General features: G+C 45.0%; 1 protein-coding gene across 1 annotated transcript; it reads left to right on the forward strand.

The window, feature by feature from the left end:
* Window positions 1-1,230: 1,230 nt before the first annotated feature.
* On the forward strand, window positions 1,231-14,456 carry SF3B6 (splicing factor 3b subunit 6). The gene is made up of 4 exons (XM_066596663.1): window positions 1,231-1,364; window positions 4,593-4,711; window positions 10,493-10,631; window positions 14,106-14,456. Exons 1-4 carry the CDS (start codon window positions 1,335-1,337, stop codon window positions 14,193-14,195), a joined length of 378 nt encoding a protein of 125 aa, XP_066452760.1. The 5' UTR covers window positions 1,231-1,334; the 3' UTR covers window positions 14,196-14,456.
* The last annotated feature ends 2,658 nt before the right edge of the window (window positions 14,457-17,114 follow it).

Here is a 17,114-nt window from a genome sequence, read left to right on the forward strand (position 1 = left end):
CTCATCACTGAACACTGTGACAGCAGCAGCAGGGTGTTCAGTGATGAGGGGACTCACCGCTGGGATGAAGGAATCCCCTGCCACTACTATCAAAGCAGAGGCAGAAGATCGCAATGTCGCTGGGGAGTCCCCTCATCACTAAACACAGTGTTCAGTGATGAGGGGACTCCTCGTGAGGGTGAAGAAAACAATGGGCAATATCGGTAAATCAATGGACATGCTGCAATTTGTTTTCCACATCGCAACGAGATGCAATGCAAAGACACCCAAGGCCGGCTGCCCACGAGCGTGACGGGCTCCGCCGCGGAATATTCCGCGGCGAAGCCCGTCACGGCACCCCCCAGAGACCCCATACTTACCAGCGGATCCGGTTTCCCCGCCCACCGCCGCCGCGTCACATGACACGCCCGCCGCGTCATATGACGCGGCAGCGGTAGGCGGGAAAGCGTTTTCACGCTATCTTCCGCTGTGTTACAGCGGGAGATAGCGTGAACGGACGGCTTCCATTTACTGCATTAGAAGCCGTCAGCGCGTACACCCGCGGCAAATAGAGCATGCCGCGGGTGAGGACGGGAGATTTCACGGTGCGGAATTCCGCGGGTGACTTCCGCACTGTGTGCCCTGAGCTATTAGGTTCAATAGAACCTAATAGCTGCGGGCAACGCAGCGGATTTTCGCCGCGAATTACGCGGCGGAAATCCGTTCGTGGGAAGGAGGCCTAAGGGAGGTAAAAATACATATGTTGTGATAAGCCACGCCCCTAACCACACCGCCTTTTTTCCTTGGTCAGTGTTTTTGTGACCGGCGGTAACCATGACCGCCGTGTGCTGCAGCTACATTCACATATATGGCGCTAATTTCCAGTCACAGATTTGTCAATGCTGAATCTGCCATGTGTGAATATCACTAACAGACCTGCAGGCTGTAAGAGAAGCCCTGTGGACTGAGGCTCCAGGACCTGATGCGCTGAGGAAACAGCCAGCCATGTCAGTCACAGCAGGTTTTCCTCTAAAAATCTTTTTTAAGCATGAAATAATTGTAATAATTTAAATATTATTAAGTTAATGAACGAATTGATTTACCAAAAGTCTGTCATATAAGAGGAAAAACAGTATTAAATAGGAAAAAATATCCATTGCCCGAATTAAAAATGGCCGCCACACAACGATGTCACATGACCGCTTCCGAACGCTATGTTTCGCGCCGGAAGTGCGCGCGCGCATGGTTATGACATCACTGCTGCAGTTTCCTCTTCCGGTTTTCAAGCTTGCGGCCGAGTCTTGATTTTTTTTTTTCTCCTCGTCTCTGATTATCTCCATCTAACAGCGGCCACAATGGCGATGCAGGCGGCGAAACGTGCGAATGTGAGTCCTACAGGGGGCGCTGTGTGTAGTTGGGGCGGGGGTGATGATGATTGTCTTAGTGATCTGTGACTTGTGGTACTACAACTCCCAGCGTGTACTGACCACTATTAGCAGTGCACTTAGCTGCTGTTAGGATTGTCAGGACTTGCTGGGAGTAGTATTTACACCTATTACTGACCTGTACAGGGTGTGTAGTAATAGTGGGGGTCATTCACATTTCATGGATTCCTTTGCTTATGGAAAAACGGCACCCATTGGCTGAGTGAATCCGTGACGGAAGCGAGCGGCGCTGAACGCGTCGGATATCCTTCTTCCTCCGTAGACTGTTTCCATCCGTCCGGCGATTTAGCGTCTGCCGGACGGACTAGTGAAATCGGCGACAGAACGGACCCTCCGATGCTGATGTGAGCGTGGCCATAGTAGAACTAGGGTCCAGTGACCCCTAACGTGGGTGCGAGCAGAAGGGGCGGGGCCTGTGCTTTCGACCGCTTTCGGATGAGCGTATGGAAAGGCGTCCGTAATGCGGTTCTGTATTTACGGACGTGTTTCAGTCGCATTACAGCCGCCAGTATTTGCCTCTGTAGATTTTATTTTCTACCGGGTGAATGCTGATCAACATTTGCCCAATAGAAATATGGCGGCAAATGCGTGAAAAAAAATAGACCGTGCTATGTTTTTTTTTTTTTCTTTCTAAACAGTCATGAAAAATACAGCGCCATCTGGTGGCTTCACACGGCTAATGCAGAATTGCGCTTGCCTCTTTGCAACGCATTTGTGCTATGAACAAGTTTTTTTTAATTCTGCGTGTTTTTGCGCCTGCAGGGTGTGTTCATTGGCGTGCGGCAGACAAACACGCCCCGATTTAAATGGCTGTTTAGTCTGCGTTCCGGATGTGTTTTCCTGCGAAATTGCGCGGCGTGTTATGCATTGTGCTCACATAGATTTTATTTGGGACGCTTTGTACGTTTATGCGAGCCGAAGTAGAGCACGCTGCTTTTTTTTTTTTTCCGCGCAACTGAAATGCGATGAAAAAATACGCTTCTGTGAATAAACTCAATGGGTTCCATTCACGCGTAAACAAAAGACCGTGCGCATCCGGCCCGCGCTAATCTTCTGCTCTTGGCTGCCAAAGAAGAGTTATGTATGTGTTGCATCCCCCGCTGTTCTGTTCCTCGCTGGACTCTATATATGGCCGGGCTCATGGCGTAATACGTGCACAATGTACACGGCGAATGGACTCCATGACAGTACATTGATTTTCATTGATCCATTAACAAAAGAACGCCGCGTGTTTTTTTTACCGCGTATTACAAAGCGCCATTGTTCTCTATTTTACCATACAGTCGTGTGAGCTGCAGCAGTGATGCGTCCGGTATACCAAAGCGCTGAAGTTGCCTGCAGGGATGTCGCAGATATACGGAGACGTCGCTGCTGCAGCCGTATCCGTATAGACCGGAAAGGAGGACCAGAGTGAAGCCGCTTAGGGCTTAAAGGGGTTTTGGGAGTCAAAAAATATATTTCAAAAAGTATTCCCCACACTACTCTGCTGGTCCACAAAGCCCACCGGGTACCTGTAGAGTCCGCTGGTCGCGCCCGCTGAACCTGTGCCCTCTGGCTACATCCGTAGGTGTTCAGCTCTCGGACCTCAGCGCAAAAACCACGCAGCTCACTGCCTTTATAAATTAGTACTGAGGTCACAATGGGCCCAGAGGAGATCAGCGGATGTGATGTCGGCAGGAGGTGAAAACCGAGTGCAGGCTATGTGACCAGGATGAAGATCCCCTCACCTGTATGGGGGAAGATGCTTCATCAGTAAAGGCGGGTTCAGAGTTATTTTCCTGTTTTTAAATAGGTTGACCATGTTAAAAAAAACAATAAACGGTTCTTTTTTCGCGCGTCCTGGGTCCTCGCACCTCCGTTCGCACCACTGAGTCTGTCTATAGACTGTTGATGGGATCAGTCAACCACAGAGGTCTGTCATTGGCTACAGCAGTCTGGGACATCCCGGTCGCAAATTGCTTAACAGCACTGAATTAGTTTACAGGCTGAACGGAGGTGGGAGGACCTGACGGGCGAGTAAAGGATCACTTTTTTTTTTTTTCTGTTTGTTTTTTTTTTTTAACATGGTTAAGTTATAGAAAAAAACAAAACTTGGAAAACCCCTTTAAGTTTTTTAATAAATAAGTAAAGGAGTTATCAAGTTTTGCAGAATGAATGATTTATCCATAGGTCATCAATAGTTGATCGTTAGGGTCCGTCACTCAGGACTAGAGATGAGTGAGTATACTCGCTAAGGCACATTACTCGAGCGAGTAGTGCCTTAGCCGAGTATCTCCCCGCTCGTCTCTAAAGATTCGGGGGCCGGCGCGGGTGACAGGTGAGTTGCGGGAGAGAGAGATCTCCCCTCCGTTCCTCCCCGCCAAATCTTTAGAGACGAGCGGGGAGATACTCGGCTAAGGCACTACTCGCTCGAGTAATGTGCCTTAGCCAGTATACTCGCTCATCTCTACTCAGGACCCCTGCTGATCAGCTGTCGCCCGACCACTATCACAGTATATGGCGTAGTTCTGTTTCTCTTGCAGTGGCCTGGGTTGGTATTGCACCTCACACCATATTCAGAGCCTCGTGTGGCGCAGAGTGTTAAGACAGCAGTTCTAAGGTTGTGAGTTCAATCCCAGATTGGTTTAGGTTGATTCAGCCATCCTTCAGAGGTTGGTAAAATTAGTCAAATAAATCACTTGAAAGCGCTGCAGAATAATTTGGCGCTATACAAATAGCAAGACTAATTAAATTTTATTATTTATTCAGTTAAAAAAAAAAAAGGCTTAAAATTCCCTTATGAGATTGAATAAAAGATAAATGCGTTATTTTTAAGAAAAAATCTTACTGACCCATAGAATAAAGTTATCATGTCATTTTTGTTGCAGTTTGTGCGCCGTAGAAACAAGACGCACTGAAAGATGGCGGGATGTCATTTTTTTCCCCCATTTCTCTCCACTTAGATTTTTTTAAGTTTTTCAGTACATTAAATAGCACCATTGAAAAATACAACTCGTCCCGCAAAAAACAAGCCCTAAGGCATCTACGACGATGGATAAATAAAGGAGTTTTTTAAAAAGGGGAAAGACAAAACGAAAATGGAAAAACAAAAAAAAAAAGCTGAACAATGTGGTTTGTTGTCTGTGCTATGATACAAATGTTGACAGACTGTCATCCTCTTTGTTGCAGATCCGCTTACCCCCAGAAGTGAACCGTATCCTGTACATCCGGAACCTACCCTATAAAATCACAGGAGAAGAAATGTACGACATCTTTGGGAAATACGGCCCCATCCGGCAGATCAGAGTGTAAGTTGAGCCTGTTTTTTTGCAGATATCCATTTTTTCACAATGACGTTACGTTATCAAAGACCCCGCATACCCCGTAGAGCATTCAGAAAGAGGTAGTAGTGACAGCTTAAGACTTAAAGGGGTTGTCTCGTGCCGAAACGTTTTTTTTTTTCCATAGGCCCCCCTTTCGGCGCAGGACAACCCCAAGGGATGTGTTAAAAAAAAAAAATTTATTACTTACCCGAATCCCCGCTCTGCGACGTCTGCTTTCTTCCTTCTTCTTCCTTCACCAAGATGGCCGTCGGGATCTTCACCCACGATGCACCGCGGGTCTTCTCCCATGGTGCACCGTGGGCTCTGTGCGGTCCATTGCCGATTCCAGCCTCCTGATTGGCTGGAATCGGCACACGTGACGGGGCGGAGCTACGAGGACCAGCTCTCCGGCACGAGCGGCCCCATTCACCGGGAAGAAGACCGCACAGCGCAAGCACGTCTAAAAAAGCAAGAAAAGGACAGAATTAGACGGATCCATGGCGACGGGGACGCTAGCAACGGAGCAGGTAAGTGAATAACTTCTGTATGGCTCATATTTAATGCACGATGTACATTACAAAGTGCATTAATATGGCCATACAGAAGTGTATAACCCCACTTGCTGCCGCGAGACAACCCCTTTAAAGTGACCCTTCAGTCCAGAAACAAAGATGGCCACACCAGCTTCTATGGCTACCTGCTGGTGCACACTGTGTATTACGCCTCCTTCACATGGGCGATGCAACATCGGTGCAAGAAATCGCAGCAATATCACATCACTGGTCCGTGCGATATCGCTGCATCCTCTCGCGGCAATAGCACATTTTTGTAGTGCTACAAAGACGCATGACTTTGTAGCACCACATGTAAGGATTTTTTTTTTTAGAGGGGTGAGGGTGGGGGGTGGGCTTGAAATCCAAGCCCTAACTGCAGAATAAAAAAAAAATACTTCACCTAGAAGCGCTGTCCGGGGCTCCGCTGCAGTTACTTCCTGGTCCCCGTCCCTAGTCGTCTTCATCTCTTCAGGCTTGCGATTGAAAAATCCCCTCCTCCTGGAAGTCCTGGTTTTGATTGGCTGATACTTAACCAATCAGAGCTAGCACCTCGATGAATGGCTGTGGTTGGTTTGAGTGCTGGCTGTGATTGGCTAAGCGTCAGCCAATTAAAGCCAGCACTTCCAGGAGGCGGGAATTTTCAATCCCCGGCCAGATATGATGAAGATGGTGATGCCGACAGCACTTCTAAGGTGATGTATACAGTTTTTTTTTTTTGTTTGTTTCCTACAGCCAGGGCTTAAAATAAGGCTTTGACAGTAGGATTTCGTACTGTCGAAGTTGCACCACATGAAAACGCGGTTTTCTTGCGATGCAACAGAGAGGAAGGCTCCAGAAAAATTCTGCTCCGTGTGATGGAGATTGTCTTGTACTGCAAATGCTGCAGAATTTCCACAGCTTTTCCACTAACAGAGATTGCGCAGCAGATCCTTAATGTTTGCAGGCGGCCTAAAGGGTGTATATTTATGCCCTCTGGGTGTGGGGTTTGCATGGAGCGAGAATCGGGAGCCAGTCATACTACGTACACAGCAGGTGCCGGCTGTCTTTGGTAGCTGACGCTGGCACGTAATAGCCATGATCAGTGCTGACGGTGATCGCAGCTGTGAACTCTTAACATGCCACTGTCAATTCTGGCAGCAGCATTTAAATGCCCCGATCCGGGTCCCGAATAGCACCCCCACAATGAGATTGCCTTGACAGCCCAAGACTTTCTGAAGGCCCCAGGGCTGTCATATATTTCTGCCCAATTTCTATAATCTCTTCTTGCTGTCCTTGAATGACCTGTCCTATTGCAATGCTGGCAGAAGTACCAGGCATAGTCAAGACATACTTTCATGTCCTTTTTAATTAGAAAGGGTTACATGGAACCGGTCCCGTCCTATAAGCACCATAAACTAAGTTGTGGTTCTTATCGGACAGTTGTGAGGTGTGCGTGGTGGGGGGTACTCCTTATACGTACCTGGCAGCCTGTTCCCTGGAAGTTGGTGCTCGGTCTGTGAGTGTGGCACTTCCATAGAGAATAGTCTATGTGTTAACTGAAGAAACATCCTGCTCACAGACCGAGCACCGACTTCCATGGGTGACGGTGGGGGAACAGGGAGCCAGGTAAGTATAAGACGTACCCCTGGACTACCTGGCAACTGTCCTACAAGCAAGTTTATGGAGTTTATAGGATGTGACCGGGTCCATGTAAAAGTTCTATTGCTTCAGTCACATTCAGCATTTTGCTCCTTGAGGATATGTTCACATGTTGAGGATTTGACGATTTTCTGCCACTGAAAATCCACAGCGACAAATCTGCGCCACACGGCTCAGATATTTATCGCAAACTTCACTTTATTTGAAGGAGTGAAATTTGTGTCAAAAATCCGTAGTATAAATCCTCATGCAAAAAGATTTATGCTCTTGCTGTAAGGCCGGTTTCACACAGGTGAGAATCTTGCGCAAGTTTTGTGCGTTGCGAGACACACACAACTCGCGCAAATATGCACTCCATTCTTTTGAATGGAATCATAGACATGAACAATGTTTTCCCTCATTTTCCCTCAGTGATGCTGCAAGGATAAAATCGTGGCATGTCTTTTTAAATTTTTTTTTTGCCTCCACGCAACGCATCACCTATTGATTTTACTGAGACGTTTAATTCTTCGCATGCAGCGCGATGCAAGGTTTCCTATTGAAATTAATGGGAAACGCTTGCAATCGCCCGTGAAACTCGTGCCAGAGGATCGGAACTTCACAATTTAAAAAAAGAAAAACTGTGGTTTGTCCGCAAAAAAAAGACATGGTTTCCATATTCAGTACTGTTTCTTTTTTTCTCTGTCATGCATTTTTCACGTCCGCTAAAAAATCTGAAACGGGTCCTTTTTTTTCTTTTTTGCAACTTAAAGAAAAAAAAATGGACAACAGACGGATGGTATCTGTGTGCTGTCCGTTTTTGTTTTTCTCTCACTGATTGAGTTGAATGGGCTAGTGCCGTCCATAAATCAGATCAGAATAGTGCGTGTGATGAGTTTTTTCATGCAGTCCACACACGGATGAAAAAGGCCTAATTATAAGGGGGCATTCATACTTAGCGGAATTGCCGGGAATTCTCAGCGGCTTCGAAAATCCGCAGGAAATACGCACTACGTTAAAATCTGCACTGTTTGGTGTGGGTGCGCAGCAGATTTCACCTGTTCAGTTCAAATCACTAAATGCTACGGATTCTCTCATGTGAGGAAATTTGCAGCAAATCCGATACATGTTAATCGATTGCAGCTCTTGTTGTGACTGGAGTACAAGAATAGCGTATACTAGAAGGCTACGTCCACATGGCCTTATGTGTCACAAGGAAAGGGAGCGAGTCATGGTTGTCCGCTCCAGTGTTAGACGAGTACAGGAGCCATAAAACAACGGCGTGTAGATCTCCGATTGCCCGCTGCCAGGCACGAGCGTTCTGTGATATATATATTTTTTTTTCTTCTCCTCCGGCCGTCGTCGCCCTCAAGATGATGGCAATTAGTTTCCCATTACTGGAAGTGACATAATGTGAGGCCGCGGCTCGGCCCCCTCCCAAGTGACATTACGGGAAACTCGGTATGTGTTCAGCACAGAATAATCCATTATACGCGCCCGCCGCTCGCTGTTTCGCCGGCTCCCTGACTGATACGATGAGCGATTGCGTTTAAGCTTTTGCCACATGTAACAATTCCAAGAAAATGCATTAAACAAAGTGTTTTTTCACATTATTTTTTTTTCTCATGTGCAAATTGTATTTGGATGCTCAGAGCCAAACATGAAAGACCTGACAGTGAAGGAACGGAGGATTTCACTGTCTTACGCCTGTCTTTTGCATCAGCTGGTTATTGTATACTGAGTGGCCACTTCATTAGAGACCCCTGTCCTTTCACGATTGGGGCTTCCCTGTATGGAAATTACCCCCGTGATCCCGGAGCGCAGCACAAAATCACATGACAAGTTTTCCGTCGGTCATTTTTAGGGTCAGTCCACATTAGGCTGTATTTACATAAACGATTTTAAAATGTACATTCTGTCTGATTGCGAAAAGGACAGAGCTCGCGCTCAATGGGTTCATTTAGATAAGGTTTTTTTTATTATTTTTTTGCTCTCACCGATGGTGCAAGATCGAAAAACTGCAGCATGTCCTTTATTTTGGCGATCCTGCTGCGCAAATCGCCCATTACCTTCTATGGGAGCATTTAAATAAATCGCACCAGACTCATATGCCATGTGTTCTACATGCACGCGCCGTGCGTTTTCATTCATTTTAATTATGGAAGAACATGCGCCATTTTTTTTTTACGCAGAGACATTTGTGTAGCAATAGAATCGCTCATTTCTAACTCCAAAATGCATCGCAGATGCTTGAAAATTTGAGACAAAGTAAGTGTGATATATACCGTATTTTTCGTTTTATAAGACGCACTTTTTCCGCCTCCAAAGCGGTAGGGGGGGGGCGGGAGTTCCTGCGTCTTATAGAGCGAATGTGCCAAAAATTCATTCTGATCGCCATTTTTAGCGCGGTCGCGAATTTAACGTGCAAACGCAATTTACTTAGGGCGATTGCGCGTTAAACTCGTGATCGCACAAACAAATGTGCGACCAGTCTCCTCCCCACTGCCGCCCATACATACCTCTGATTGGTCGTGAGTGCCGGCGGGTACTACTGCTGCTCCCCGCTTCCAACAAACTGCTTCCTTCCTTCCTTCCTCCTGCTGCACATAAACACCGCTGTGATATGGAGCGCCAGTTTTTCTGACCTCTGCTGCTCCCTCTGCTCCGTCGCCCGGCACTAACCCTGCGCTGTCTCTGGGTAAGTTCAAATTTTTTTCCCCCTATTTTCCCGCTCTAAAACGGGGGTGCGTCTTATAGACCGGTGCGTCTTATAAAGGAAAAATATGGTAGGTCAGGTTATCTCAGACCTATATCGCACTTACAGCCTTAGAATTGGAAGATCCAGCAGTCCAAGCAACTTCCAATGTGGGCTGGTCTTCGGCGCTAGACTAGCCGGGCCAGAATGTCACTGCCAACCCTGCGAGGAATATAAACAATTGAGAAAAAACATCCAGCGAAGGGGTCATCCTGTAGATGTAAACAATTCATCAACAAAAAGGGGTCAGAAGAGGATGTCAAGAATCATATTGATGAGCAAGTGGTGCAGTCAGGCAGCTGAATATAATCCTGGTGCTCCAGCTAGTGTGTCTGAGCACATGGCTCGCTATTCCTTAGCACGGATGGGCTATAACTGCAGACAACCAGGTTCAGCGCCATTGTTGCCTAAGAGAAAGGCGAGATTCCAGTGGGAAAAAGGAGATAAGAATCGGATCGCTGAACAGTGGAAAAGCATCTCCTGGTCAGGTGAATCCAGATTTCTTTTGCACTGTGCGGATGGGAGGTCAGAATTTGGCGCAAGCAGCATGAATCGATGTAGGTAAAAATGAATCCTCTGCATTATAGGAGCTCGGATACATTAAGGATGTGTGTAGTGACAAGCTTGCTGACTGTTTCCATAGACTCGCTATATATCCGTGCATACAGCACTTTCCCTGAGGAGCGTGTGACAAAATGCTAGGTATACTGTGGTTTTCCAGGAGCGGCTCTATTGCCGACTGCCAGAGAAGTCTGTTAGCACTTGTATTAAGTGTCTCTTATCCTTGTATCAATTAACGTAACAGCCTGTTTTTTTTAACGATTTATTTCTCTCTTGCAGCGGGAACACACCGGAGACCAGAGGTACGGCATACGTCGTATATGAAGACATCTTTGATGCCAAGAATGCCTGTGATCATCTCTCCGGCTTCAACGTGTGCAACAGATACCTGGTGGTCCTGTACTACAATGCAAACAGGGTAAGTCCTGTTCTACAAGGTCTGCAGTTCTACAATCCAGCATCTAATAGGTTACTAATCACTTTTTGGTTATTGGCTCAAAAGTGCTTTGGTAATCCAGAGTGTCGCCAGATGAGAAGAGGCAAAGGCTAAAAGGAGGCAAACATGAAGTGCGTGTTCTCATGGGTTGGAAATGCTGTGGAAAATCAGCAACATTTAGGGTAGATTCACAGGACGGAATTCGCCGCAGAATTGTCCATGTGAATTCTGCTTCTAACAACTGCAGCAAAATCCGCGTCTTTGTGCCGTGGTTTATGTCTTGATTTAGCCCTGTCAAATGGTCAAAATCTGCATGTGGAATTCTGACGCAGACACAGGTTAGGAACGCTATATTTTCTCCTTAGGGAGAGTACCTAGCAGGTGTGTGAGGAGACTTAAAGGGCTATTCATGCTCATCTGGGTAATATGCAAATGGGAGAGATGAAAAAAATACCTCTGCAGCGCCACCTATTGGAAGGCAGCTACCTGCAAGTCACTGTTAGACTCTTTATACAAGCCTTATAACAGTGATTGAATCCATACACAGACAAGCCTTTTGGGGTGTTTGCCCCTCGTCAGTGTGCAGTAGGTTTCTGGCACACTGAAGGGGAGTGAGGAGACTTATAAAGCCATTCATGCTCCTCTGGGTAATATGCAAATAAGGGAGATATAACGATACTCCTCTGCAGCGCCTCACTAGCCAAGCCACTAACCTCTGCAGCGCCTCACTGCCCCGAAACCGCTGTCTGTGTATGGATTCTGGTTTGGCTTTCAATTCCCAGTCACTGTTACAAGGCTTGTATAGAGTCTAACATTAAAGGGGTTGTCCCGCGCTGAAACAGGTTTTTTTTTTTTCAACCCCCCCCCCCCCCCCCCGTTCGGCGCGAGACAACCCCGATGCAGGGGACTGAAAAAAAGAACAGCACAGCGCTTACCTGAATCCCCGCGCTCCGGTGACTTCAATACTTACCGGTTGAAGATGGCCGCCGGGATCCTCTACCTCCGTGGACCGCAGCTCTTCTGTGCGGTCCATTGCCGATTCCAGCCTCCTGATTGGCTGGAATCGGCACGTGACTGGGCGGAGCTACACGGAGCCCCATTGAGAACAGAAGAAGACCTGGACTGCGCAAGCGCGTCTAATTTGGCCATTAGGCCATTTTAGACGGCGAAAATTAGACGGCAACCATGGAGACGAGGACGCCAGCAGCGGAGCAGGTAAGTGAAAAACTTTTTATAACTTCTGTATGGCTCATAATTAATGCACAATGTACATTACAAAGTGCATTATTATGGCCATACAGAAGTGTATAGACCCACTTGCTGCCGCGGGACAACCCCTTTAACTTGCAGGAAGCTTCCTTCCAATAGGTGGCGCTGCAGAGGTATTGTTCCATCTCCCTTTTTTTACTTGACACAAAAACGCAAATTTTTTTTTATTCTTTGGAATTCCACACGCAGATTTTGCCTGTTGACAGGGAGAACTCTGTATGCAAATTTGTGGCAAAAATATGCGTTTTTTGCCCCAGTTTTTAAAGGCAGAATTCACGCAGAAAAGTTCTTGGTGAATTCCATTGTGCGAACATAGCCTTACAGTACAAGCTATGCGGACAAGATTTTAAAAAATGTAGTTCACATAGTGCATGAGTACAGCAGAACCGACGTGCAGGGCCGATTTTTTTTTTTGTCCATTATGTTCATGTCCATTTATGCTGCGTACTTTCAGTGCAGATTTCATCTCTTCAAATTATGGGGTGAAATCTACATCAAAATCTGCACAATTGCCGCTGTGGAAAATCTTCCGCAATTCTGCTATATGGAAACATACTCTAAGCGGTGTCCACACAGGGCAGAATTTGCTGCAGAATGTTTGCCGCAGATCCGCAGCGCAAAATTTACAACTAGTAGATTTTTGTGCAGAGGTGCAGTCCACACCGCAGATCCACTGTAGCTAATTGACATGCTGCGGATTTAAATTCCACACCACATCAATTTCCGCACAGTTTTTGGGTGGATTTACTCCACAGCGAGTGAACAAGATTTAGAAAATCTCATTCACATAACTGCTACTCCTAAATGCTGGAGATTGTCAATGTGGACTGTCTGCACTGAAAATCTGCCCTGTGTTAACCCCTTAATGACACGGCCTATTTTGGTGTTGAGGACCAAGCGATTTTTGGTATTTTTCAATCTCCTTTTTTTAAAAGCCATAACCTTTTATTTTTCCGTCGACGCGGCCGTATAAGGGCTTGTTTTTTGCGTGGCGAGCTGTAGTTTTTATTGGTACCATTTTTGGTTACATAGACTACATTGTAAAACTTTTATTATTCTTTTTTATGATCGTAGGGAGAGAAAACGCATCAATTCTGCCATAGATTTTTTTATCTATTTATTTTTTTTAAGCATTTTATGCAGCATAAATCATGCAGCACATTTTTTTCTGCGGTACGGTTACAACGATACCAAAATTCTTATATTTTTTTTAGGTTTTTCCACAATAAAAACCCTTTTTTGGAAATTAATTTTTTTTTCTAAACTCACTGCATTAAAAGTGCTATAACTTTTTTTAATTTTTTCCATGTACAAAGCTCTGTGAGGGCTTATTTTTTGCGAGACGAGCTGTAGTTTTTATTGGTACCGTTTTGGGGTACATACGGCTTTTTTAATCACTTTTATTGCGTTTTTTTTTTTTAATTAGCATTTTTACGCTTTTTGCCATGCAGGATAAAAAGCATGTTCAATGTATTGTATGCGTCGTTACGGACGTGTCGATACCAAATATGTGGGATTTTTAATTTTTTTAACTTTTTTTATGCTAATATGAGAAAAAGCAAAAAAAAAAGTTTTTTTTAACTTTTTTTTTTACATTTTTATTTTTGTACTTTATTTTTTTCTATTTTTTACACCACTTGTGTCCCTCTGAGGGACTTTTACTGCAGGACTTCAGATCCCTGCGATAATGCATGGCAGGACTTCTCTCCTGCCATGCTTTATGGCTTACTATAGCGATCTAAGCTATGGCAATACAGGACGCCGGTATCTGGCGTCCTGTTGCCATAGCAACCAGCCGGGCTCTCGTGCTCCCTTTGTGAACCCTTTCCCTGCCGCGATCTACTTAGATCGCGGCAGGGAAGGGGTTAACAGCGGGCGGGCGCATCTCTGATGCCCCCCGCTGTTGCAGCGGGACGCCGGCTACTTGCGACAGCTTGCTCCCGCTGAGGGATAGCGCGAGATCTGCTATGATCTCGCGCTATCCCCATGACGTAAGAGTACGTCATTTTGCGGGAAGTACCCGCGTCCCATGACGTACCCTTACGTCATGGGGTGGGAAGGGGTTAATAAACCCTTGGGGGGGATTTGCGTTGGGTTTTCTGAAAAAATGTGAACAAATCCGCATCATTTTTGTTTGTAGTTACTGTGATAATAGTAATGTTTTCTTCTATTTCCTTATTTTCCTAGGCGTTCCAGAAAATGGACACCAAAAAGAAAGAGGAACAGCTCAAGCTTCTGAAAGAGAAATACGGGATCAACACCGATCCCCCGAAATGAAGTTGGATATATATATTTTTTTATTTTTTATTTTTTGTACTTTAAGTTTTGTATAGTTGAGTTGTACTGTGAGGGAAGGACACACGGACTTGTAAGGACTGAATATTTCTTCTGTCACAATGCTACATGACACGAAGAGTCTACCCTTTCTGGCTTTGAGGACGACAGTGTGGATTTAGGGATGAGTGTCGCCTGTCCTGTATGTACGTCATGCTGATCATAGATGGATATTGACACCAATAAACACAAATCTCACCCAGATCTTCTAGAATTGTCCAACGGGCAGTTATTTATGTATTCTTGTGGTGATCCACTTGATTATTTGTATCTCCTTATAAACATGTAATTGGCTGCTGTGTAAGAACACAAGAGGAAGCAGAGCTGCAGGGCAGGGGGACTAAGCAGGAGGTGTCTCTCTGGACCAATGGTTAGACAGGGGGTGTGTCTCAGACTAGCACAAACTCCCATAGACACTGTAGTCACAGATCACAGCGCTGCACTATTGGAGCTAACCTAAAAAGCTGCCAAATGGCAAGATATGAGGAAAATACATAGTAAGTAATTATTCCCTGTAGGTAATACTTGCATATCATTTTTCAGCTCCTGACTGATCAATTGCTCTAACACATACATTTTATGGCATATTCACAGGATTCATACCTATGTTGAGAATAGGGGTTAAAAACCTACACAGCCACTTCTCAATGCATTATTTGCCTGAACACAGTGGCTAGTGGCTGCCTCACTAGGTGGGTTGGGGGACTTCACATGAACGTTTAGGTGGGACCCATATCTGTCATATATTTCTGACACATGCTGAGCATATATACCATAAATGTCTGACTTCAGAATACCCCTTTTAAACAAAGCCTTGGAGATTGTGATTGGCTCTGAGAAAACTGATATGCCTACATATGTTGTTTTAATTAACTTCTACATAGTTATGATCTATTTAGGGTATAATTGCTAATTACAAAGCAAAAGTAGCTTGCCCTAAGTTTTGTTGATTGCAGTGAAGAGGAAGCCACCACAGGGGGCGCATTCTTCTCTTTATTTGAAGCCAATCAATTTCTCCTGCTGTTCAGGTTCCAGCTGGCAGACCCCAGACACTCTGTATATAAGGTATGTGAGAGACATCCATTGTTGGAAGACCCCATTGATGGATGCTGCAGTGGACATAGGCTGTTAGGGTATGTTCATTCTGCCTCAAAATCCACAGCTTTTTAGCCATCTCTTGATGCGGGAACACTGGTTTCTGCATCAGAATTCCGTACACAGGTTTTGCACATTAAAAGGGCAAATTGCACATGAAGATCTGCACCAAAAACCATGTCAGGATTTTTCTGTGTGAGCATACCCTTACTGTACAGTTACTTAAGATCAGTGGCACCCACTGAGGTGAACCCGGCATAGATGGCCACTAGATGTCCCTCATTGAATCGTCAGGATTTCAAAAGCCAAACCTGCAACGGTCAGCCAATCACCAGTATGGCTTTGTTTACAGATATAATATGTAGTCATTTATTATGGGCCAATCTAGGTATTTAACCCCCTTATGACCAGGGGTGTGCGTGGCCTTCGTTCACTTTTTGGAATGCTGCATTCTAAAAGGTGATTTTGTGTAGATGTTGATTCTTGATCTGTTCCAAAATATTTTGTTCCTTTATTTTTGGGACAAACAAAAGAACAAAATTAAATTGATGTGGAAATGTGATTTTGTTGGTGGTAATTTTTATTTAGTTTTTTTTGGGAGGGGGGGGGGTGCAGAATTATTTTTAAAAAAAGGGTTTTGCTCATCATTTTCACATTCTCTTTTTTAAGGTAAATTGTTCCACTAATATTTATCCCAACATTTAGTCTTCTAGTTCTCCCGTGTATAACAAGATGACATGTGTACATTGTGTCATGTATGATGTCACAATTGTGGCAAAACAATCTGTATTTGAGCTATAAATGCTTTTTTTTCCTAAGGCCAGTTTAAAATGGCTGAGAATCTCGCGCAAGTTTGGTGCGTTGCGGGAGACACAAAACTTGCGCGAATATGAACCCCATTCTTTTGAATAGAGCCATACACATGAGTGATGTTCTATCTTAGCATGTCTCATCTTTTCGCATTCCTCAGAACTCATTGCCCACTGATTTCAATGGGACAGTCAAAGCATCGTATAATGTGCACGCGAGTGCGATGCCAGGTTTCCCATTGGAATCGATGGATAACACTTGCCAATCCTCTAACGTGCCTGAAAGCGGCGCTGCAGGATCAGTACTTCACAGAGGCATGAAAACGCATGCTGGCCTGCACAATATTGCACTCGCCTGTGTGTAGGTAACCCAAGGATACTTGCATGCTGTTTTTCAGCCCGAAAATTGGATGGAAACGGCACCCATTTATTTAGTCGTTTTTTTGTTTGTTTTTTTTAAGTGAGTGGGAAAAAAAACCGCAGCCCGTCCTGTTTTTATCTGATTTTCGATCAAGAATAGCACATATCAATGTGCTGTTTGATGCGAGACACGACTTTTTAATTGCCCGTGTGAAAGTCGACTTGGTATTTTTTATCTGTGCGCAGTCTGTTTCCAACGAGCTGCACACGGTCACACTTATTTTTTTTTCTAGTTACAGAATGTTTAATTAGAGAAAAAAAATAAGAATGTGCATAATTATCGCTGCATCCAACTCCTGCTGTAAAAAGGACCATAAACAACTGCCAGAATAGCTTTTTCTGTTCATCTCCCCTCCCCAAAAGGTATAAAAAGTAAACAAAAAGTCATGTATCCCCAAAATGAACTATAAGTCGTCCTGCAAAAAGGCAGTGTAGAACTACTTCTACGGAAGCTGAAAAGTAAAACTGCTGGAGGTCTTGGAATGACACACATCCTGTGGCAAAAAAATATGTTATAAATGTTGGAAAAGTAGTAAAA

This window comes from Eleutherodactylus coqui, chromosome 1 (assembly GCF_035609145.1).
Source record: "Eleutherodactylus coqui strain aEleCoq1 chromosome 1, aEleCoq1.hap1, whole genome shotgun sequence".
NCBI classification, from domain to species: Eukaryota; Metazoa; Chordata; class Amphibia; order Anura; family Eleutherodactylidae; genus Eleutherodactylus; species Eleutherodactylus coqui.

What these genes read in the sequence shown, in the direction of transcription:
- SF3B6 (XM_066596663.1), top strand. Translation starts at nt 1,335, where the DNA reads ATGGCGATGCAGGCGGCGAAACGTGCGAAT. An exon ending in CCCATCCGGCAGATCAGAGT is followed by an intron (nt 4,712 to 10,492) that starts GTAAGTTGAGCC and finishes TCTCTCTTGCAG; the next exon opens with CGGGAACACACCGGAGACCA. An exon ending in TGTACTACAATGCAAACAGG is followed by an intron (nt 10,632 to 14,105) that starts GTAAGTCCTGTT and finishes TTATTTTCCTAG; the next exon opens with GCGTTCCAGAAAATGGACAC.